Source organism: Amblyomma mixtum, chromosome 7, assembly GCF_055824585.1.
Source record: "Amblyomma mixtum isolate Tamu chromosome 7, ASM5582458v1, whole genome shotgun sequence".
In the NCBI taxonomy this organism is placed as follows: Eukaryota; Metazoa; Arthropoda; class Arachnida; order Ixodida; family Ixodidae; genus Amblyomma; species Amblyomma mixtum.
The window spans coordinates 61153148-61175749 of NC_143018.1; the positions used below are offsets into that span (position 1 = coordinate 61153148).

Consider the following 22602-nt stretch of genomic DNA (forward strand, 5'->3'; position numbering starts at 1 on the left):
TTCGCAGTAAATAAGTTTATTTCCAACAGCACTCGGGTATAAACGGCTTAACAGCTTTTACAAACAACGCCAATTCTCAGAGGCTCAAAGGGCAAAGGTTGCTCAAGATAAACACAGCAGCGTGTTATGGATAGGAGACAACTCAATGGATCCCTGACCTACTGCTAGAAAAAATCGCTTGCACTTTCGCTTGCGCCGCTTGCAATTCTGTTGTGACGTCATGAAAATTCGCTCAAAATGGGCTCTGTGGAACGCGAGCGGGAAGGTGATTAAGTAACAAGTATAATAAAGGACTCGATCACGCTAAAAAGGGGTTGCAGTAATTAAATATTGTCCCTCCTGAAAGCCAATTTTTCACAGCTTTTTAAATGCAAGAAGGCTCTCCAATGAAAGCGAGCTTTTATGGCAAGGACGTCCGCTTAATGCGACAGGCACATGCCTTCTTAACTAACTAGTCTAACTGCAAAGTTGTCCTCGAGTTTCAGCGTCTTCAAAGGAGACATTTCCCCCCACCTCATGGGAAATAGACACCCCGGATTCCGTCTCTTAGCGGAAGATACAGACGAACACATTTCCAAACCTCCATAGACTATACATCTCATACATCCGACTTCATACACTGACACATGTCCCTGGTTCCAGGCCCGCCCTACATTCTTCCACATTTCGTGGGGATGTAGAGCCAAACCAAACAATCTACAGACGGAGAACACGTCTTTTGAGGGTAGGAGGCGCTGCCGACCAGCGATAACCTGGAGGACCAACGGGCCCTCACACAACAGGTCCTCAGGGCAGTTCAAGTCAGTGGAGCCCTGGATTGAGGACCCCACCCATAAGCTCGCACAACTCTTCTTCTCTTTATTAAAGCCTTACATGCTCCTCCTCCTCCCCCTCCTCCTCCACCTTCCCCTTCATAAAAGCCGTACACGAAATTCAGCCTACTACACCAGATGGGAGTAGAGACGTCAGTAATAAAAAAAAAAAGACTGATACAAGTTTTGTCAGCTCAATTGCTAAATAACACCGCCATCACGAAGCAGTCAAGCGAGCAAGAGAAAGGGCTATTAGTCCGACCAGCAGTCCTTGGGGAGTCGCGAACAGGTGTGCGGACCCGTTCGGCTCGTCACATCCGGCGAGCAAAATGAACGCCTCCTGAGTCTTCGCGAATGCAGGCTTTGCCGATTCCAGAGGGAACAGGCAGGACGTGTTGAATGTCTCTTCGTAGCAGCCCAGGGAACCTTGCAAACGTCTGGATAGACGGAAATGCCTGTGAGTATCTTTGGTTTCTCCTGAAGGCGTGCACTAAACGCTTAGCACTTTTATGGCGTCCGGACTTACAAAGGTAACTCCATAGGATAGGCCCATTAGCACGCGGTTTCTACTTCCATCAGTGGACACCTCTTTCCAGGCTATAATAAACAACGGACACCCTATATCTTGCTTAGCATAATATGGGTTATACAGGCTACGATTTAGGCCGTTTTATGTTACATCAAGACATGACCTGTTTTTTACACAATTTATTTATTTTTATTTATTTATACAGAATACCCGTAAAGGCCCTCGAGAGGATATTACATAGGAGGGGGAGCACAGGCAATTGAACAGAATAAAACAAAATCACAAATATAAAACAAACAACAAAAGCACAAATAAGACACTTTGCATGACATAAGTAAGCAAAAGAATCAAAACAAAAGCACAAATAAGGCACTTTGCATGACATAAGTAGGCAAAAGAATCAAAAGAATGGCAGCGCGGCAAAGAACGAAGATTACTGCAGTATTAAAATTATACAAACAGAACACTAATGCAATGAATCATTTTAGTAACATACCCTGCAAAAAAGGAAGCCATGAACAAATAAAATAACAATGTATGCGAAGAGTTAAGCAGTAGTTATTGAAGATATAACTTTAAAATATTTATCAGGACCAGTGGTGGTTGCGATATGTGAAGGCAGAGTGTTCCAGTCAGATATTGTGCGTGGTAAAAATGAATGCGCATAGTTAAATGTTCTGCACGTGAAACGCCTAACTTTAAAGGGATGATCGCGGCGGTCAAAAACCGAAGGAGGCAAAGAAAAAAAGTCGTTATGAAGTGATGGATGATGATAAAGTTTATGAAAAAGTGATAGTCGTGCAATTTTGCGGCGGAGACATAAATCCTGGAGACCTGCGCGTTTCTTTAATTTCATCCCTTTTTCCTTTTGTCATTTCATATTTTTGTGCTTTCCTACCATAGACTTCTGCGTTTATCTTTAAAAGAAAAGGATATAGATCAATGACTGAGAGCTTCCCATTCGTCAGTCAATTCACTCATTCTTATCCATAATTACTATTAACGCTAACGAAGCAGGCTCTAGCTCAGTCTAGTGCCAGTATGGGGTTGTTTTTAAGTTGCTTTTTCAGCGAAGAAGCACACTTGCGTTGCTAAATAACTTCCATTGTAGAGATATCAAGACAATATCTCCTTTTTTTGCTGTCGTGTGCAAATTGTAATGCCGCTCGTGATGTTCCCTGCGATGGCTTTTTGCAATTACAAAGGCGATTTCGTATCGCTTGGACTTTCAAATAAGCTGCTCAGCAAACAAAAATGCATACGACATAACTTCCGACAAACCTGTGAAACTTCGCTGAATTAATTTATTCACTCAAAAAAAAATGGCTGAGGCTTAGCTTAGGTTAAGCCTACTCAGATGCGAAGCATATTGTCGCCGAGTTGCATATCGAGCACGCCGCATATCGAGGGTAACGACACCGCCACGCTCGAGGAGCTGGGTTGGGCTATTTTAGTATGCTTCGCATAAAAATTAGATTTCATTGTTTGAATGTCACCAAACGACTCGGTCTATGAGAGACGCTGTAGTGGCCGCATCTAAATGCGACCGCCGTGGTTTGGACCGAACCTGCACTTTTCGGGTCAGCAGCTGAGCACCTCCACTGAGCCTGAGCAATGCGGCGGCCTATCAATAAAGGCATCTAATTTCAAGCAAACAAGTCAAAATAGGAATGGAACGCGTTAATTCAACGGTTACTGCATTCATGGACGTTATGAATAAATTCCAAAGCGTCGGGAAGAAGACTACACCTGGTAACCTCTAGGACATAGATTTCTTCAACGGTGCTTTCCTCATCTTAGTGTATGAATGCTGTGGCTTGTGAAACAGGCCCTGAACCTGTGCCTTAAGGCGCGGTTCGGGTGTCCACCGAGATGTGAGACAATCACTGCGCCATTTCCTTTAATCAAAAACCGATTTTCAATTCCTTCAAAGCAACGCTGTGAGCGGCATGTGTTAGAGCGCTCCGGACATGGTTCCGGAGAGGATTCCACCTACGCTTTTTTGTTTTTTTTACTCACCTGCAGAGGCGCATGTTCTCGTTGCGGGGAGGGTCGTCTTCGTGCAAGCGAAAATTCCGCTCCACCAGACATTCGATCAGCTTGTCGACGTCCTGACAAAGACCGGCAGTGTAGGAATCTGCGCATGGTGCCGCCGCAGGTTAACACACACTTGAGCGCACAGTAAGTTTTCGAAAAAGATGCAGTTTCGCATCAATAAAGCCCCCTCCCACCCCACACAAAGCAAAAAAAAAAATGCGCACGTGATTGCCCAGGCTCTCCTCCAAGCGACACGGGTCAAGTGGAAAGACAAACAGAAGGGAGTAAAAATACGGAATAAGCTGTCCTCCGTTTTTACTCCCACGTAGGCGTATTCATGCTTAGAGTGCGAAGTGCTGTTCTCACACCTCCTAACAACCAACCATATTAGACTGGAAGCCGTCACTTCTCATTCTAGCTTCGATATCACTGCAAGGAAGTGTGACATGCGACAGCGTCATGTAGTTGCGTCTTTTGCGTGCGCTTTACGTCAGGTGGCAAGCAAATAAGTAAAACGCCTTTGGCATATCATTTTATTTTTCTCCCCTGTAATTCCCGGTCGAAAGATCACCGGGAAATTAACCACTATATTCACTGTGCACATTCACTCGCGAGACATTAAACAGCGTTGAAAAAAATTGCGCGCAGCACAAAAGCGGCGGCCGGTTGTCAAACCAACAACACCGGAGTTGCAGTAAAGCTGTGGTCTTCCCATTATGGACCCTAACTGATTTCGATTCCACTCGGATATCATACTCTAAACTCGACCACTGCTGCCCACATCTACCTCCGGCAATGCGAGGTACTAACTTTCGTTTTGCTTTAGGCTTTGATATCCTTCTTTTTTTTAATCTCTTTTGTGTTGCTTTGTTCATTTTAAGAGATTTTTATGTTTTATAAAGTACCCACAACCCCTCTTTTATGCACACCTATTGCTTTCCCATTCATCTGTTATTAGTACGGAGACGAACGCTCTGACCCACCTTTCAGTGCCTCCGTGTCAGTGCAGATGATGTCCCTCAGCGCCTGGTAACCTTCTTCTTGGCGGCTGAAGTTGGCCGTCTTCGTGACGGGGCAGAGAGATATTTGCTTGTGGCAAGGTAGCTTCTCTTTTACAACACTACGGGGGAACAAAACAAAGATGCAAAGGGCAGTTTTTACACACTGATGATATATCTGGGCCAGAACTCTTAACGCTCCGTGCGATGAGGTTGTAAGATTCACTAAGTTTTGTTTCTCTAGGCTAATCGCTTCCATAACCAGCGACGTTTGTTGAATACTCATTTCTGAACTCGTAATAAATGCAGTAGGTCCGATTGTTCGAACCGTCCTTTTTCCGCATACCTGATGACGTCCACTCTATATATAACAAACCTTGGCGACTTCTTCAATAACGCTGTCTTTATTTTACCTTGTCTTCGAATCTCTTCATTTTTTTTTTTTAATTAAGACATGAGTGCGCAGTGCTAGTTTTCACAGAGATGGCACTGCTTGCCAATACGTTTCGCGCAGGTTTCCAACGTAACGTATTAACGCAACATTTGTTTAGACGCATGCAACGTGAGCAGTATAGCCTCTGTCAAAAGTTTTAACCAAGAGGACTTTGCTTCTAAGCCGCGTATCGGCGCTCTTGTAATATCCGTGGTGGTCCTAACCTTCGAAGAGGGAGTACCAGACTTCCTCTAACACTCTAAACATAAAGGAGTAGAAAGAGAGTAATCTGTCCACTAGCGCTCTCCCTTACATAAAAGGGTGTGCGCTACAGGACAGATTACTCTCTTTTGAGTCCCATATAGGAATATTCGTGTTTAGAGTGTACCTCCAAGGAATTTAGAACGCCGGGTATGGATAACGGGCCACACGGAGTAAAACGAAGGAAAAACACCCTTGGCCTTATACTTTTGGCAACGGGAGTACTATCGCGCTCAATATGAGTTGCAACGCGCGGTCATCGACCGGGGCTCGTTCCGTGGTCTGCCTCCTCCAAACAGTCGCTCGGAATTCTGGGAGAAACTTTTTCCTGAGCGGGGGTGCTGTTGTTTCCTCGAACAGCAGTTTCTCCCAGAATTCCGAGCGACTGTTTCGAGGAGGCACACCACGGAACGAGCCCCGGTCGATGACCGCGCGTTGCAACTCATATTGAGCGCGATAGTACATCAGGAGGCAGCAGAAAAGTTACCATCCACAGCAAGTTTTCTTGTCTGAAAGAGTGACGCCACTGACTTTACTTTTTTTTATCCTGAGAGTTCACACCCATAGAGAACGTACCTGCACTTCCCGTCGATCGCATCTTGGTATTTGCCTTCTGCGGCCAGGGCTTGGGCTCCCCTGAAATCGAGGCGGTATTGGTCGTAGCATTCAAACGCTGACTCCGGTGAGCAGGCATCTGGCTTGGACACGTCTGTTCGGTAAAGCAGAAACAGCAAACATGAGCAAGCCGTTACAAGCGCTATAAAAGGTATACGCAATCTTCCTAGCCTGTACTCCATGTGCGCCTCCTAGCCTATCGGTCAACAAAAGGTTTTGGTTTGGTTTGGTTTTTATGGGGTTCAACGTCCTAAAGCGACTCAGGCTGTGTTAGACGCTGTAGTGAAGGGCTGCGGAAATTTCGACCACCTGGGGTTCTTTAACGTCCACTGACATCGCACAGCACACGGGCCTCTAGAATTTCGCCTCCATAGAAATCCGACCGCAGCGGCCGGGATCGAAGCCGCATCTTTCGGGTCAGCAGCCGAGCACCATAACCACTGAGCCAACGCGGCGGCCGGTGAACAAGAGGGAAAAAGAGCTAGCGGAACAAGCATTGAGGGCGAGGTTAATAAATGTGAAATATTGGTTCAACGCGAGTTAAAAATGCCTTAAAATGTGTTGCAGTCATTCCGCACGTTTAGAGCCGGACGTTCCTGGGCAATGGGAGTGTGTGGTCCTCCGATTACGGACAAGCCTGACTATTTAGTATTTACATACATCACTATTCAAACCGGGTGGGCGAGCCCGCCTTACCTTCTCTTATTTTTGTGTTTACCAAACCATCCTTTCAAAGCGTTCCTGCAATTTGAGCGCCTTTATCGGCCTGTTCTCTACTTGTGTAGTAAGAGTATATATTTGCACACAGTGAGCAATTTACCGCTTGAGTTTCTGCGGGAATGGGTCATGCCCGGCCCAAAACCTGGCTCAGAAGAAAGGCAATGTAGAGTCCCGGGCCTGGACCGGGCTCGGACTTTGAGTTTCGGGCTCAGGCCACAGAACGAAAGCCTGTACAGTGCTCTAATCAGTACCACCTCCAAGTAACTAGCCTGACTCGTGAGGCAAAAGCGCTTAAAATGTAACTATCACTATAAACAGCTGATTGTGAACGCACACATCTTGTTCTGCTCGTCAAACAAGGTTCAAGTGCACGCCTCGCTGATAACGTATCAGACAGCGAGGACTGCGTGTTTTGAGGCTTGGCGAAGGGAAACGCTTCTGAAGTGTTTTGGAAATCCAAGCCCTGATCGTGCTTTTGAATTCAACCTACTGATGTACATTTTATGATGCCTTATTAAAAGAGTAAAGATCCAGCACCCGATGGTCCAATATTGATATTACAAGTGAGCCGACATTACGCCATAGCGGGACTTCGACTGACTCCACGAAAACTGCGCGGAACACGACAAAACGGTGCCTTTCAAATAGGTTCCTTTTAACGAAGCACAAGCACACATTTATTGTTTATTTTTATTTTTGGGGGAATACTGCCAGTCTCTGGTTGAGAGCTTAGCAGGTGGGCATTACGTGCATCATACATAGTAAGGATAAGCAAACAAGCGAAGGGGAATGAGGGGCTCGTTATAAATATGACAGAAGCCAACAGCCACAGAAACCAAGGGGCACAGGGGGGATTTTTAATTTATTTATTTATTTTGTGGTGTTGATCAGTTTAGAATATTACTGAATATGTTATCGCTTAAAGCTAATTGATTAGAAAATCAGAAGAAAAAACAACCACATGCCGCCGGTGGGATCCGAACCCACGAACTCGGAGTTCGTGGGTTCGGATTCCACCGGCGGCATGTGGTTGTTATTTCTCGTGGGTTCGGATCCCACCGGCGGCATGTGGTTGTTTTTTCTTCTGATTTTCTAATCAATTAGCTTTAAGCGATAATATATCCAGTAATATTCTGAACTGATCAACACCACAAAATAAATAAATTAATTAAAAATCCCCTGTGCCCCTTGGTTTCTGTGGCTGTTGGCTTCTGTCATAGTAAGGATAACATTTCTAAAAGCGGCTGTGCAAGGACAGCTATAATCTAGACAATTCATAGCACAGAAAAACTGAAATGAAGTTTGACAGATTTCCACAAGTAACCTAAAGAAAAAGCATGCAAGTTCAGATAGATAAACATAATGTAAACATGTTCAAAACACATCGTACACTTCCTGAAATAGACAAAAATTAAGAAAAGCTTTCTAACCACAACTCTAGTTTTAAAACGCGCCTTCTAGTTCAGAACAAAAATTTGAAAATGAATCAGCGTTAGCTATGGATGCGTCTAGACGGTTCCATTATCTTGTTACCAGCGGGAAGAAAGAATCTTTGAAAGTGTTCTGTAATAAGGATATTCGGTTAGCGTATACGCGTGCTGGTTTCTTAATGCACGTTTTTGTGACAGTGAAATGTACTTTGATGAATCGATCTTAAAAGTGTTATTAAGAAGCTGATAAAGGAATTGTAATCGCGCGCGCTTTGCACTTGTTGATAGTGTTTCGAGCACGGAGTTAACAGCTAGTCCTGTTGGTGAGTCACTTTTTTTGTACCTGTTGTGAACAAACCTCACTGTTTACGTTGGATTCTTTCAAGTCGTGAAATATTGGTTACACCTCGGGGAAACCAAACAGTGTTAGCATATTTTAGAACAGGTCTAACGAACGTTTTATAAGCTAAAAGTTTAGTTTCTATTGGCGCAAGACGAAGACACCTTTTAAGAAAAAACAGCTTTCGTAGTGCAGTTGAAGTGATGTTGTCGATGTGTTTGCCCCATCTAAGATCGTTAGTTAATGTAACTCCTAAGTATTTGGGTTCGTTGACGAAGGCCAGTGGAGTGCCATTGATGTTATGCAAGAAATTTGATGGTTGCTTTTTTCTAGTTACTGCAATTGCTACAGATTTCACCTTGTTAATTGACATTTGCCAGTCAGATACATTTGCCAGTTCGATACAAAGTCAAAGTCGAGAAACGCGACAAAAGAAAATTAAATGTCAAAGATACCTTGTCCGAAGGCCAGAAGGAATGCAGCAGAAAGGTATGCCGCAACCAAAGTCAGCTCGCGAACGTTCAAAAACAGCGCCATGCTACTGGAGCGCGCCATCCACCTGCTGCACTGAACTTCAGATCGTTGGTACTGATGCGAAGGGCACGGCAGGAGCGGCTGATATAGCGAAGGCTCCGTGGCGCGAGAACTTGTCAGCGTTACTCACGTGGTAGAAAGCCGTCAGCTACTGGGGATTCCGGTGGAGAGATAAGGCTACAAAACAACTACTTGGGGCCGCTTACAGATAAGTTGAATCGGCTTGCGCCAAAACCTATTGTTCCAGAACCTTTATTATGATCATTTTTTCGCTACATTTGATAAGCTGCCGCTGTAAAACTCTCCATCGCTGCAGGGGCGCAGTGGCGCTAATTTTAAGAGGCGGCACATAAAAGGTATTACAATGTCATATCCCGTTACAAGAGGCAAAGTATTCGACCAGAAATGTGAGATACTAGCGCCACCCCTCAGCAGCTTGAAAAGTAAACTTTGCGGGCTTTTGTGCGTTGCGCTAGAGAGCAGCACCTAAAAAAATTCCGCGTATTTTTGTCGGGTCGGCGAGCAGGGCCGGAAAGCGCACTGTCGCGCCGAGCCGAGCCTGTGCTGGGCCCGGACCACGCTCCGGACACTGCATGATGGACCTCTGTTCGGCTTTATAATATATATATATATATATATATATATATATATATATATATATATATATATATATATATATATATATATATATATATATATATATATGTATATATATATATATATATATATATATATATATATATATATATATATATATATATATATATATATATATATATATAGTTTTCGCATTTTTCTACGAAAGTTGTTGAACGGCCACGCACCTGTCGAGCACTCCGAGCTCGACACGCCTGTCAATAAGTAATATGTGGTGCTTAACAAAGCAGAGGCCGCATCTGGACGTTGTATTTTCGTACTGAGTACCTGTTCCTCGCACTCTTTTTTTGTTGTGTGGGTCGCACTGCCTCTAATAATTTTTTATGCGTATTTTTCTGCTATGTGTTTTGTGTTTCCCACTTACCTGTTCTGTGCCCACCCCTATAAAAGGGGATGTATTAACAGTGTAAAATCACTCCTGAAGAAAATCGGTCTTCCGATCGAAACGTCGAGTCGAATAAATATGTTTCCTTTAACGAAGCGTATACTTCGCTATATATATATATATAGAGAGAGAGATAAGGGGGACGGGGTGGGGGGCTTTTGCCCGGAACATCTGGGAAATGAAAAATCGCAATCAATAGTTTCCGGGACGCAAGTGCGCGCAATATTTTCTTCGCCACAAGCACGTCGTGGCTAGAAATGGTTCGTATGTGCGGAAGTGCATGCTCCATCCGCTAGTGACAATACCACACGACTGGGTCGCGAGGTTCAACCGGAATAATCATTTTTCCGTGAATACGCGTCCCGCAATATTTTGGTCGAGATGGTGCATGAAAATCAGCAATTCGTTATATTTTTGTACAGCAGTGCTTTTGGCGACGCTACATAAGAGTTTTTTTACTGCTGCAGTAGCACGCTAGTTTTAAACTTTTTTGCTCTCGTCTATTACTTTAATGCTATTATTCTTGTAATATACGTGGCAAATAGCACCTGCGAGGCACTTTGGTTAATCGAATTTCAAGTGGATGCTGAATGATCATGGCATTTAGCATTTGCTTTAGCACTGAATAAATGCTTCTTATTTTTGCGATTTCATTTTTGCTCTTATTAATCCTTTCGGCACTAGATTTTTGTTTTGGTCGCAGCACTTTAGCTCTGTGTTTTTACAATGCCTAAGGCCCCATAACCACGCAGTAAAAATTTAAATTATGATGTCAAGCGCGGCACATCAACGACCCAACTAAAGGTGATACAGCCGCTCTTCTACCCTCAACACCCTCTCTGCGTCTTCCGCTGCTTTCTCTGTTTGACGGGCGCTCGTCCGCTACTCAACCGTCTCAGGAAACATATACAGTACGCGGAGCAGAAATAATGGACCACTGATGAGGAAGACGACTATTTTCAACACATAGCTCGAGAGGCTACCAGTCAGATCGCGTTTGTATCCGCTATGCACCCTGGCCAATCCCCCCCGCCGTCGGTATGTGCCATTAAGCCTGAGGACATCATCATCATCATTAACACGTTGCGCGGGAGGCTACGGTGATATCCGAGCAGTTCAAGGAATCGTGAAACGAAGCTCCCGCTCGGGGCTATATTGTGGTAAGTTTTTGTCTACTGGATACCATTCGGACGGACGGACGGACGGACGGAAACTACTCCAATGTTTCGGATAACTTGGGCTTCATGTTCACTAGTTCCGGACGATCTTCCCCTTACCTTCCGGCATATAGGAGCTGAAAGTATTTCACATTTAATAATGTCATACAATACTTCTCATTCTCGCAGAAAATGGTTGAAACTCGTGTGTTCAGCGCACGAAGCATTAAAGCAAATTCTTGTCAGAGACAGGGCGTTGAATTCGATAAGACCGTCAGGAATAGTCAAGTACTTTTTTCTTGGTCTATTTGGTCGATTTCAACCTGCCAAAGGCCGCTTTTCGGGCAACCGCTGGACCGAGGTTATATGGTACGTAGAAAACCAGCGAAAAGGACGCATTCACAAGGAGAAGAAGTACACAGGACAACGCTGGACAAGTACACAGGACAGCGTTGTCCTGTGTACTTCTCCTTGTGAATGCGTCCTTTTCGCTGGTTTTCTACATACCATGCACCAACTGGCCCAACAAGCTACGCTTCTTCAATACCGAGGTTATAGCACCAGAGTTAGAAGAAAGACTGATTTTCTTTTATATAATCCAGTCTCCAGCCTCAGACCACCCAAGCCACCCACGTAGTGTGATCATAGTCCCAGCCGCCGCGGTGGCTCAGTGGCTATGGTGCTCGGCTGCTGGCCCGAAAGACGCGGGTTCGATCCCGACCGCGGCGGTTGAATTTCTTTGGAGGAGAAATTCGAGGCCCGTGTACTGTGCGATGTCAGTGCACGTTAAAGAACCCCAGGTGGTCGAAATTTCCGGAGCCCTCCACTGCGGCGTCTCTCATAGCCTTAGTCGCTTTGGGACGTTTAACCCCATAAACTAAACTGAGCATAGTCCCACTTGTGCATGCGAGACCCCGTAGATTCGCATTTTGCTGCCTGAAGATAGCACGACTACAATTTGACCACAATCTCGACTACAGTTTCTCGGTACCCTCATCCAGTCCATATAGTTGTCTGCGCTCCACATGGCTCAGAAAATTGGAAATTCGCCCCGGGCGGCGACTGTCGCAAGCTCAGGAAGGCGCCGGATCGCTATCCCATCTCGTCACGTCGTGATTATATGATATTTCATCATAATCGTCACCGTCATCATCAGCCTGACTACGCCCACTGCAGGACAAAGTCCTCTCAATATCTCTCCAATTAACCCTCTCCTTCGCCAGTTGCGGCCACTGTATCCGCGCAAACTTCTTAATCTCATCCGCCCACCTAACTTTCTGCAGCCCCCTGCTACGTTTAATCGTTTTGTTTAATCGAATACGTCCGTTAGCCGTTTGGTCGGCAAAGTGCAGCCTAAACCTTCTATAAACTGAAATTTCTCGATCTAGTGTTTCGCGGACTTGGGAGCTGATTTGACTACATTGGCTTCCTATAGCCTCCAGCCAACGCTGAAGCATGGAGCCTGAAGCAATAGGCGAAGACGTAGCAAAGGCTGGCTCATCCATGTTATCTTCGGTTTCTTCTAGGCACGTTTGTCAATTTCTATGCACCTGCTTTCAAGCGTACCGCCAAACAGAACGATGCCTACAGAAGAAAAAGGCTCACCGAACGATTACTGTACTAGGTAATACGTTATTACCACGCAGCTGTTTGTTTGGGTGTTTGTTTAAATTCTTCTGATGTTTCTTCAATCTTCGCGAAGCCTGAACTGGGCTTCAGCCGCGACTTCTCGGACGCGGAGTCTTGGAGGCGACGGTGCTTCACTTCCACGTCATTGGCTTTAACGGCTTTTATGGCGACATCTTGGCGGCGCAGACGCTTTATGCTTTTTTGTTTTTTAGTTTGTTTTATTAACGCGAAAGCATTACTTGGCTCTGAAAGTGGACGCAAACATGTCCGCAGGTCTTGCGCCGTGGCCGGGATCGAGCCCGTATCTTTCGGGTTAGCAGCCGAGCACCATAACCACTGAGCCACCGCGGCGGCTGATGTGGAGTAATTAGAAGCGAAAAGTCAATTAGCCGTCAAAATAGCCTGATTAAAATGTGATCAATTAACGTTAATCAAACAAAAAGCTATGGTTCATGTGGAGTAATTAGAGGCGAAAAGTCAATTGGCCGTCAAAATAGCCTGATTAAAAGGTGATTAATAAACGTTAACCAAACAAAAAGCTATGGTTAATGTGGAGTAATTGGAAAAGTCAATTAGCCGTCAAAATAGACACGGACATCTATATAGTGGGAGTACGTCAAAACAACCTCGAAAGTCGAAATAGTATACAGCGGAAAAAAATTGAGGTTGAAAAAGAGTAACCAGGCTGGATTTCAGCTCGCTAGTGCAATATCTCGAATACATTTCGCTTATATTCTCTCTCAGTCTCTAGCCTCTTGCTGGCATATGTCGCAACAGATTGTGTTTCCCACAATGTTTCACAGACAAAAGCGAGGCGATAAGCCTTTACTCTTCCCGTTGTCAGGGCACCGCGAACTTAGTGATGACATCAAAAATTCGTATGCAGGCAGGATATTGCTCTTGCTTGCGAAAAGCAACGACGGTGCATACGGTGTGTCAGGGACCGTTGCAACACTGGCGCATATAAACTCTCTCCAGGTAGGATTGAAACTACTCATGTCGCTATGTTAATCGCCACCTGCGATTAAAGTGTAATTATTTCAGTAGTGAAGACGAAAACTCAAAGAACACGAAAAACAATAACCGTAAAAAGCATTCCAAGTTTTTCACAGCGACAAAATAAGACATTACCTTTAGAGCTATGAAGAACGATAGAAGTATTCAAAATCGACGAGTACGAAAGTCATTTTTTAACTTCCCTGCTTTTTTGCTTGGGGCATTTTCTCGCACTAAACTAGTCCGTAAAAAAAGAAATCATAGCGGGTCGGTTTTACGGATGCGCAGCAGTCATTCTCCGGTGACTCTATGAAAGGACGTAAGCGCGACGCGCCGGTCGCCGCACTTATCTAATACCATACACCGCAGTTTCCACTATCGCACTCGCAACGCACGAAGTCAGCACAAGCTTCTGAGAGCAACGGTTTCGGAGCATAGCAGCTAGATTTCCTAAAAGTATGCTGGTATCTATCTGTAACAGACCGCTTCGACGACTGAAGTCACCGAAGTAGAAAGGGGTTGAAAAGGACACGCGCGATAAGATAAACAACGGGGGCGGTAGTGCCATATATTCACAGGATGTTGAACAGACGAGAAAAAAAAAGCTGAGGCAGCGTACGAGTATCGAGCGTTAACAATAACGAATGAATATTGCGTCATTAGCCATCTTCGCAATATCCGGTACAAAGTTTCGCTATATCCGGATATCTATTGATGTCAGCGTATACAGCACGAGAAGGCAAATCGTTTGACACCGCTTCAAATGACCTACGTCAATTAGTTTGGCCGTAATGGACGTTTGAAGTTTCAAGAAGTCACAGTTCGGGGAACCAAAGGTCATAGGTGCGAATCCCTATGATACGCTACGCTTTGATTAGACTATTACTGTTAACGTGCTGAACCGTTTGTTACCACTGAGAACACTCTACGCCAATTAGGTGGTCCACAATCTGTGTACCAATGCTACCACCCACTGGTCCCACTTGAATGGCTTTGTGTTTCATACTAACGCGACCTTGAGTAATGCGAGTATTAGAGTTAACACTCTAAAAGAAAGCGCGTAAATGCAGCGCATTGTAATTGCTTTCCTCTGCAAACAACCTGAGGAAGATACCCACATATTTGAAACCAAGGTAGAAAGTCGCACAACTAGGAGAGGAGCGTCGCAAAACCGAGCGCCTGAAAGGCAGTGTTGGAGCTGTATCTGGGATTATGGTTTTGCATCCTTTTTTATGCGAGTCAAACGGGGAGACGCGTAGACGAGCGCCTTGGGGGCCATGAAAATTTTCTGGAAAGCTCTGTTTCGTTAAATTGACACATAGTAAAGCCAGTAACTAACTGCGCTGAAGGTGAGAACAGCATCTAATGTAGCAATCTTCAATATCTGTAGGCCCGCAAAGACATTTTTTGGAGCACACTCCCATACGACGTTGTTGAAGGACTCGTTTGGGTTCTGGATGGTTTCCAGAGAGCTTGGATGGTTGCACCAGAGCTTCCTCTTGCAGCTAAATTCTGTAACATTTCGAGTTTTTTAGTTTTTAGTAAAAACGGAGAAAACACATCGCTCGTAAAGGGGGTGTGTCGCTGACCGCTTTGCTTTCAGATAGCTTTTTCAGGTTGATATAAATTGCACAAAATGAAGTGTGATACATCAAACGATGCAGAAAATAATGTAATTTCATATTTAGCAATAAACTGAAATTTGATATTTTTCATATTTTTCGCTTACCCTGTCCCCTTAAATCGCTGCGAGGATCAAGTTGTGCGGGAAGTTATAGAAGCCTTCCATATCTACAAGCAAGCATAGCACATGTGCAAGCTAGGCTTCTGAAGTGATGACACGCGTGGGATACAAGCCTGCAGCAAAATGGTCGTGCACTTTCCGATATGTATTGATTCCGGATTTTTTTTCTTTGTTTAGGTATGGCGCATGCGGGCTACGTTCCTGGCGGAATAGCATTGAAGCGGGAAGTTTTCGGACAAAAATGCCAGTTGCGACTTCAGCGCAGTCTGTCACCTTCATTGAATGTAAATCCCGGATTTCGAATTACTTTCCGTGTCCCAATGCTTTAAGCTGAAAGCGAAGACCCAGCATCCCTTCAGAGGGAGATTATTTTTTACTTCCAAGAGCCGTCGACCTCCAGACCGTCTCTATTAACAGCAAGATCTACTTCTTCGACTTTAGCCACGCAGAAAAGGACTTCATCGACGTGTACATTTTCTATGTCCTATCGCTGGCACCTTGTGAAGACACAGAAGCCCTCTGGCAGAAGGCGCATGAGGTTCTTCGACTTCATCGCTGTAGCCTATGGCGACTGTGCGTGCGTGTCTAGTGGCTGGCTCCCCGAAGAGAGAACTTGGGCCGCAACTTTTGTCGCTTCGATACCGACACCAGGACATGGAGCGGCCTCGAGGTGAGTGGTGGCGAGCCACTGCCACAGCCACAGCTGTTGGAGACCTGCAATGACTGTGTGCGTTATCTGGACACAGTCACCTGCACATTAGTCTGCCCTCACGTAGAAGGGATGGCCCCAGAGTGTCGCCTCAACCGCACTTCGTTCGTGCACAAAGGGGAGATGTACAGTCTTTGTCAAAAGTTTAGAGCCCAGGGGGTTGCTTCTAAGCCTGGCAGTGGAGCTCCTGTAACATTCGTGGTAGTCCTACCCATTGGAGGAGGCAGGACCAGAAATCTCCTTACCTTCAGCAAATTTGGAGCGCTGGAGATGCATTACGAACCAGACAGTGTGCTTCAGAAGCAAACCCCCTGGGCTCCAAACTTTTGACAGAGGCTGTACATTGTGGGGACGCGCTTTACTCGTCCCCTGTGGTTCGCTTCCTCGCAACGCACCCACCCTCAACTCGTCCCCTGTGGTTCGCTTCCCTGCAATGCACCCCCCTAAGCCGTGTTAGTTACTTTGACTAACAAGAGATGACGCCGGCGTCGCAGCAACACGAGCGCCACGGATGGCGTGTTTGCTGCGCGCGCGCGCGCGGGGGAGACGGCCCTCTTGGGGGCTCGGGAAGTTCGACGCGCGCTGACGTTTACGCGCAAGGCTCCGCTCTTCGCCTGCCAGCGGCCTCGTGGTGGGAACATGCTCCCGCCAGCTCGTCCCGTCCGGCCTCGTAGTTTCCCTCTTGCCCTGGCGTGGGCGAAAGTTCGCTCGTGACCGTGCCGGTGAGTCGGACGCCCTCGATTCCTCAGCGTATTTTGTTGCTAGCTGGCGTTATTGTTGTTGTAGCAATAAATGCCTTGTTTGTGTCAGCCAGAGTGTCGTTCCATTTTTCCCTCAGAGCAAGGCCCGCCGTGGTCGGCGTGCGCTCGGTAGCGTACGCGACCACGGGGCGGGGTCGGCGCGGTTTTAAACTGTCAGCAGCGGTTAAACGGGGAGAACGTATTTATTTTCCCAATTTTTTTCCCCAATTTATTTTCCCAACCGGCACCTGGGTATCCTTTTTGCAGACCTGTACAAGCACGATCCAGAAAAGTCTTGCTGGATGCAAGTGTGACGTTCCCGCCTGTCGGGGGTCAGTCACAATGCAACACAATATTTGTTGCTATCTACGGGTTCTGCTGAAGCGAGGAGAAATGAGCCAACACACAACGCCTCCGAATCAACCTAATTTATTCACACTCTCTGCCTGAAGGTGTACCCTGGAGTTCCGCTCACCGCTGTCTTGTATCAGGCGTCGCGGTGCAGTCCGGCCAACAGGTGCCTCGCTCTCGGCTGCTCTGGCAGGGTGGCGCCCTGGCTGGTGGCGGTCCCCCGTTTCGGTGACTATGACGGGTGGTGGCGTCAGGCTTCTTGGGCATCTCGGCTGGCGGTCAGTTTGCAACGGATACCCTCGGGTCCGGCCTCACCGACTACAGACCAGCGTGATCTGCTTCCGTCCACCTCGCCGTCTCTGTGTTGCGCCCGCTGCATTCCACACAACCGCCTTCGCTGACGGGACAGGGCGATAATTTTGAGCCAGACACAGTGTCTCTGGTGCTAGTCGGTGGAGAGTTCTTTTGGGCCATGCCCAGGCCTCCCGTACACAGTCCTTCACACAAGTGAGGCCAAATCGGTCTGACCCTTGTGCGAGAGAGCTCCATGCCTGCTGTACGATCCAGAAAAGTCTTGCTGGATGCAAGTGAGGCCAAATCGGTCTGACCCTTGTGCGAGAGCGCTCCATGCCTGCTGTATGATTGGAAACAAGGTCCACCCGAGGAAGCCAGGCCACTCAAGCCGATCGGGAGCTTGTTCGGCACAGCCATCGCGGCGAAGAGGAGTTGACGGATCTTCACGTGTTAGACTTAGCGCCCACATTGCAGACTTTGTGCCTTGTGGTTGTCGCAGATGCTTGTGTTGAGTACGGTCCCCTGTCGTCTGTCATTAAGAACGAGATCAGGGCCATGATGGATGACGGCAGAAACTAATTCCCATCGAATTTTACGGGTTGGTATCGCAACTACACTGACTAAGCCGTTAGACACATCAATGGACAACGGCCATGCACCCAATAGCCCCCAACACTCCATGGACGTCCAGATGTCCCCAGGACGTCCAAGGAAGTGTCATTGCCCATTGGGTGCAGTGTTGGTTACTGCTACGATGGAGATGAGGTACAGGGACACCTAATTACCTTATATGTTGGTAATGTGAAAGCATTAGGAGCAATGATGCTTTTACCGAAAGTGACGTACGTCACTTCCCTACAGTCAACGAGACTTATGACGGACGACTCGTACCATTCGCGATGTGGCTTTTGTTATCATTTCACTAGAAAAAGTGGAAGATTTGTGCATATTCGTCAAGTTGCCAAGTGGCAGCTTTTTTTCCGTAGCCCTCCATCTGTAGCACCGATGGAAATAAAGATTTCCATCGGTGCATTGGGAGTACACTGGTACCGTTGGCATCATGCTGGACAACATTGGAATTTGCTTAACCACGTTGAATCAGCCACTGGTATCGTTAGGTAGCCCGAAACTAACTGAAAGTCGAGCCATCGGGGACAATAAATATTTTGAGTAAAAATAAAACCTATTTTCCTGGCAGCTTACTGCATACTTCAAAAGAAAATGAAAGCATTTTCACCTTTTTTCTAGCTTTGAGGTGAGCGACTCGATCGTTCTTTAGCCAGCGCAGTCGATCGACGTAGCGGGGATCTCCCCATCAGTGATTGACGAAGAGCAGCCAAAGCATAAATGGAAACTCTGAGGGACGTTTTCATGCGCAGCGTGAAAAATATGCTCGACGATAACGTATCGCTGACAAATACTCACGGCTTGTTAATGGCAGGCGACATTTACATATAGGGCACGAAGTAGCGAGCATGGGCGAGCTACCTTCTCGCACCATGCCAAGCGGAAACTGCTGTCCATCAAGAATACAACAGGAAAAAGCAATGACTAACAAAGGGTAAAGCACCGTGCAAAAAAGAAGATAAGACACGATGCCTATTTTACAGAAATGCATTCGTGTTTGTTCGTTGTTGCGCTATGTCTTGCGCTACGTATGTATCAAATAGTCTAGCCGCCAATCGCCGAACGCTTCTTGATGTGTTTGCATGTGTAAAATTTTTACTTGGAAATAAATATGGGTGCCCTCGCTTCATTGCCCAGCTGTAAATGTGACGAATTATGACCGGAATTTTCCGGTCAGAGCCTTGTGGACAGCAAAAATTGCGAGCACTTGAGACAACCGCGACAAAACGAACGGATCCGTGCAAATTGATAAGCTAGGGTTTTCGACGTTTATCGCTGTGTGCATCAAGATTCTATCAGTGGCATCTCCTGAGGGCCACGGAAGAAGCTTCAGTACACCTTGGAGAGTAATTGCTTTGCCACGGCCGCTGTTCATACACCCAATAGAAGGAACCGGACATGCGGAAACACTCCGTGATAATTTTCATGGAAAAGGCGGTAGATACAGTTGGTAGATAATAAAGAGACGATAGATTATTTTTGTTCTGATGCAGCTGGAAGAAGTCCTTTCTTGCATTAGTTTGGTTTGGTTTGTTTTGTTGGGGTTTAACGTCCCAAAGCAAATCAGGCTATGAGGGACGCCGTAGTGAAGGGCTCCGGAAATTTCGACCACCTGGGATTCTTTAACGTGCACTGACATCGCACAGTACACAGGCACCTAGAATTTCTCCTCCAAAGAAATTCAGCCGCCGCGGCCGGGATCGAACTCGCGTCTTTCGAGTCAGCAGCCGAGCGCCGTAACCACTGAGCCACCGCGGCGGGGCTGCATTAGTTTCATAACAAATTTATCATTAGAAAATCTCGCTCTAGATTTAACAAAAAAAAAACTTTTCCGTTAGCGCATTCAGAGCCGCTAAACCGAAGCATTGCCAAGTATTTTTTTTTTAATTAGCGAAAAAATTGATGCCAGCGTATGATTCAAGAACGCCTAAGACTACAGATTAGATGACTGTCTGTTGCCGGGTGTCCTGAGTTGTTGGAGCTTTCTGTGGCTGACGGCATGCTCCAAAAAACTGAATAATGTACAGCAATCGGACACGAAAGGGGATACAAGCGAGCAGTGTCATATCGTGAAAATTTCTATAATCTCTGTTATTCACCAGATCTCGCATAAACTAAGGAAGAATGGGAAACGAGTTGGTGTGCCAGCTGCAAATCTTGATCTTGCGCAAAAGAATTGACCCGTGCGCAGATAAAAAGAAAAAAAAACAGAAAAAAAACATTCCCCTTTCCTTGTTTGCTAAATTGTTATTTGTCCCTTCTGATGAGAGTGCTTACACCGTCATCAGGCACCAGAGTTCTAAAGCTTCAGATCTCAGATATGCTGTGCAAAGATAATTTCGGCAATAGCTGACACAACTTTACCAAAAACTACGGACAGCACTTCAGATTGCTTACGTGTTTTGAATACGAAAGCTTTTTTTACTCCCTTTTAATTCTTTATTCTTATTTGTTTATTTCTTTCTAATAACACACCTACTCATCAGTATACAGTCGTAAGGCAAAGCTTATACTAGCTTCGCCTTTGTTCGCCAAGATGCAACGCTGTTTTATGGCCTATGGAATCTGAAAGTCCAGGGGTTCATTGCGTTCCAGATGCAGCGGCGGCAGCATCTGGAAGCGCGTCTAACCTTTGAACTCTGCTGTTGCAACTGCTGTTGCAGTTGCCACATCGTATCCGTGCAGTTTTCGACCTTAACTGTGCATATTGGGATCTACAGCTTTCTCGTGGGCCACTCTTATCGTCAACGAAGTCCGGAGGCTTGGCTGAACTGTGCTTCTCGCCACGCAACTCTGACGGACCCTGTCTACGCATGCGCCTTTCGACGCATCGTAGCTTGGGGCGTTTCCCAGTTGGCGTTCATTTGGCAGCGACGGCGGCATCTGGAAGCACGTCTGATCCTCGAACTCTGCTGTTGCAGGTTAGTAATACTCGGCATTCCCTTTGTACTGCTGCGGTTTGATTAATGCTGTCGCTGCTGCCACGGCTGTCATTGCTGTCATGCTGCAATAGTTGCTTCACAGAACATTCTAGCTCCTGGTTGTTCTTGCTTTTACCTCTTGCGTTTTGTACGCTATGCCTGACACTTGCTTATTGTGCCAGCTGCCAGTATACGGGATGAAGGCCCTGTGCAATGTAGTGAGTGTTTACACATGTATCACTTCGAGGAGTGAGCTGGTTTGCAAGAATAATCTTACAAATCCAAATCGGAGACGGCAAAGAAGGCGTGGAAGCGCGTGACAAGAGCGCGGGCCCGCGGACTAGTTGCAGTGACGATGAAGTTGACGTAAGTTCAGTACTTGCGTCAGTGAATGAGAAACTTGAGGGCCTGCCGGCTCTAGTAGAAAAAAAAGGAATAGCATGGAACACAAGCGGCTCAGTTCCTGTCGCATAAGGTCGATGAATTTCAGGAAAAGATATCTAAGCAAGACACTGAAATCAAGGGGCTAAGAAAGAGTGGCAGAAATGGAAGAAAAAGAAAAGGTGCATGCGTCTGTAGAATCAGTCCTACATCGGCAGGTGAATGATCTTGAGTCCCGAAGTAGAATGCTGAACCTAGAAGCCCACAGCAGCTCTGCTGTGGAGGGTGAAAACGATGTCCAATTTCAATGAAGTCGCTGATAAGGTCCAGGTAGTTCAGCTTGCTGAACTACTGTTCTGGCTGTCTGTCCTGTTCTGGCAGTCTGTTCTGGCTGGCTCAAGGCAACGCATCGTTCCCTGGCACTACGACCAATAAATCAGCCCATGCTCATCCCGGCCTCATACCAGTTTGCCGCGTCTACCAGTACCAACTGTGACTTTGTGACATGTGAGGTGCAAGCCACTCACCGCCTAGAACAGCCAAACTCATAAGTGGCCTGGCAACCCTGACTGTCTCCGCGCGTTCCCTCTCGGAGTGCCGAGTCGGGGAGAGAGCCTTCAGCCGCGAGCGGAGACGCTGCCGTCTGTATTTGAAGCCTTTTGTTTGTAACTGTCCGACGGTAGAATAAATGCATCCGTGCTCACATATGGCGCAGTCGACGTCCCGAACCTCGGTGTAGCCCGCCCATTCGAAGCCGCAAGCCACTTCACCGAAAGCCAGAGTCAACGTGTGTCGAGCACCAGCAGCCAAAGCCCAACGCCCGTCTCACCGCCGCCGCCGCCGCCATGCCGCTCATAAACTGGGAGGAAGCCACCGCCTCGGACCTCGCTGGTTTTACAGTGGACTTCTTGCGAGATGAACTATCGCAACGCAATTTGGACAATACTGGTTCCAAGGACGAACTTATTTCTCGCATCCTTGCTGACACTGCCGCAAAACGAGTCCTGCTACCGGAAACAACTGGATCAGTCACCGAGACGCAGCCCGCTCCAACTCAAGGTGACCAGTTTTTCCAGCCTATGCCAGTGTTCAGCGCCGACCCCGTACAGAATATGCAGATTTTGACCGCCTACCTTCAAAATCAACTAGCTTTGTCACTGTCACAAGCCTCTACGAGAGCAGTGCACGTAACAACTTTGCCGGACTTGTCATCAACGCTTCCGACGTTCAGTGGCGACGGAGGGTTATCCGTAACCCGATGGATAGAAGATCTCGAGCGCACCCAACAGCTTGCCTCTTGGG

At 46.6% G+C, this 22602-nt stretch overlaps 1 protein-coding gene across 1 annotated transcript; it reads right to left on the reverse strand.

Moving 5' to 3' along the window:
* LOC149336252 (uncharacterized) lies at positions 1–9052 on the reverse strand. Its single transcript, XM_089554682.1, has 5 exons — positions 8631–9052; positions 5647–5779; positions 4362–4498; positions 3361–3478; positions 1–1249 (listed from the first exon to the last, which is right to left on the reverse strand). Exons 1-5 carry the CDS (start codon positions 8728–8730, stop codon positions 1030–1032), a joined length of 708 nt encoding a protein of 235 aa, XP_089410808.1. The 5' UTR covers positions 8731–9052; the 3' UTR covers positions 1–1029.
* Between the last annotated feature and the right edge of the window lie 13550 nt (positions 9053–22602).

Excerpts from the sequence above, each read along its gene's own strand:
- LOC149336252 (XM_089554682.1), bottom strand. The coding sequence starts at position 8,730 with ATGGCGCGCTCCAGTAGCATGGCGCTGTTTTTGAACGTTCGCGAGCTG. Across the intron at positions 5,780-8,630 it reads CCTTCTGGCCTTCGGACAAG|ACGTGTCCAAGCCAGATGCC; the intron begins GTATCTTTGACA and ends TTTACCGAACAG. Across the intron at positions 1,250-3,360 it reads GAGAACATGCGCCTCTGCAG|ACGTTTGCAAGGTTCCCTGG; the intron begins GTGAGTAAAAAA and ends CCGTCTATCCAG.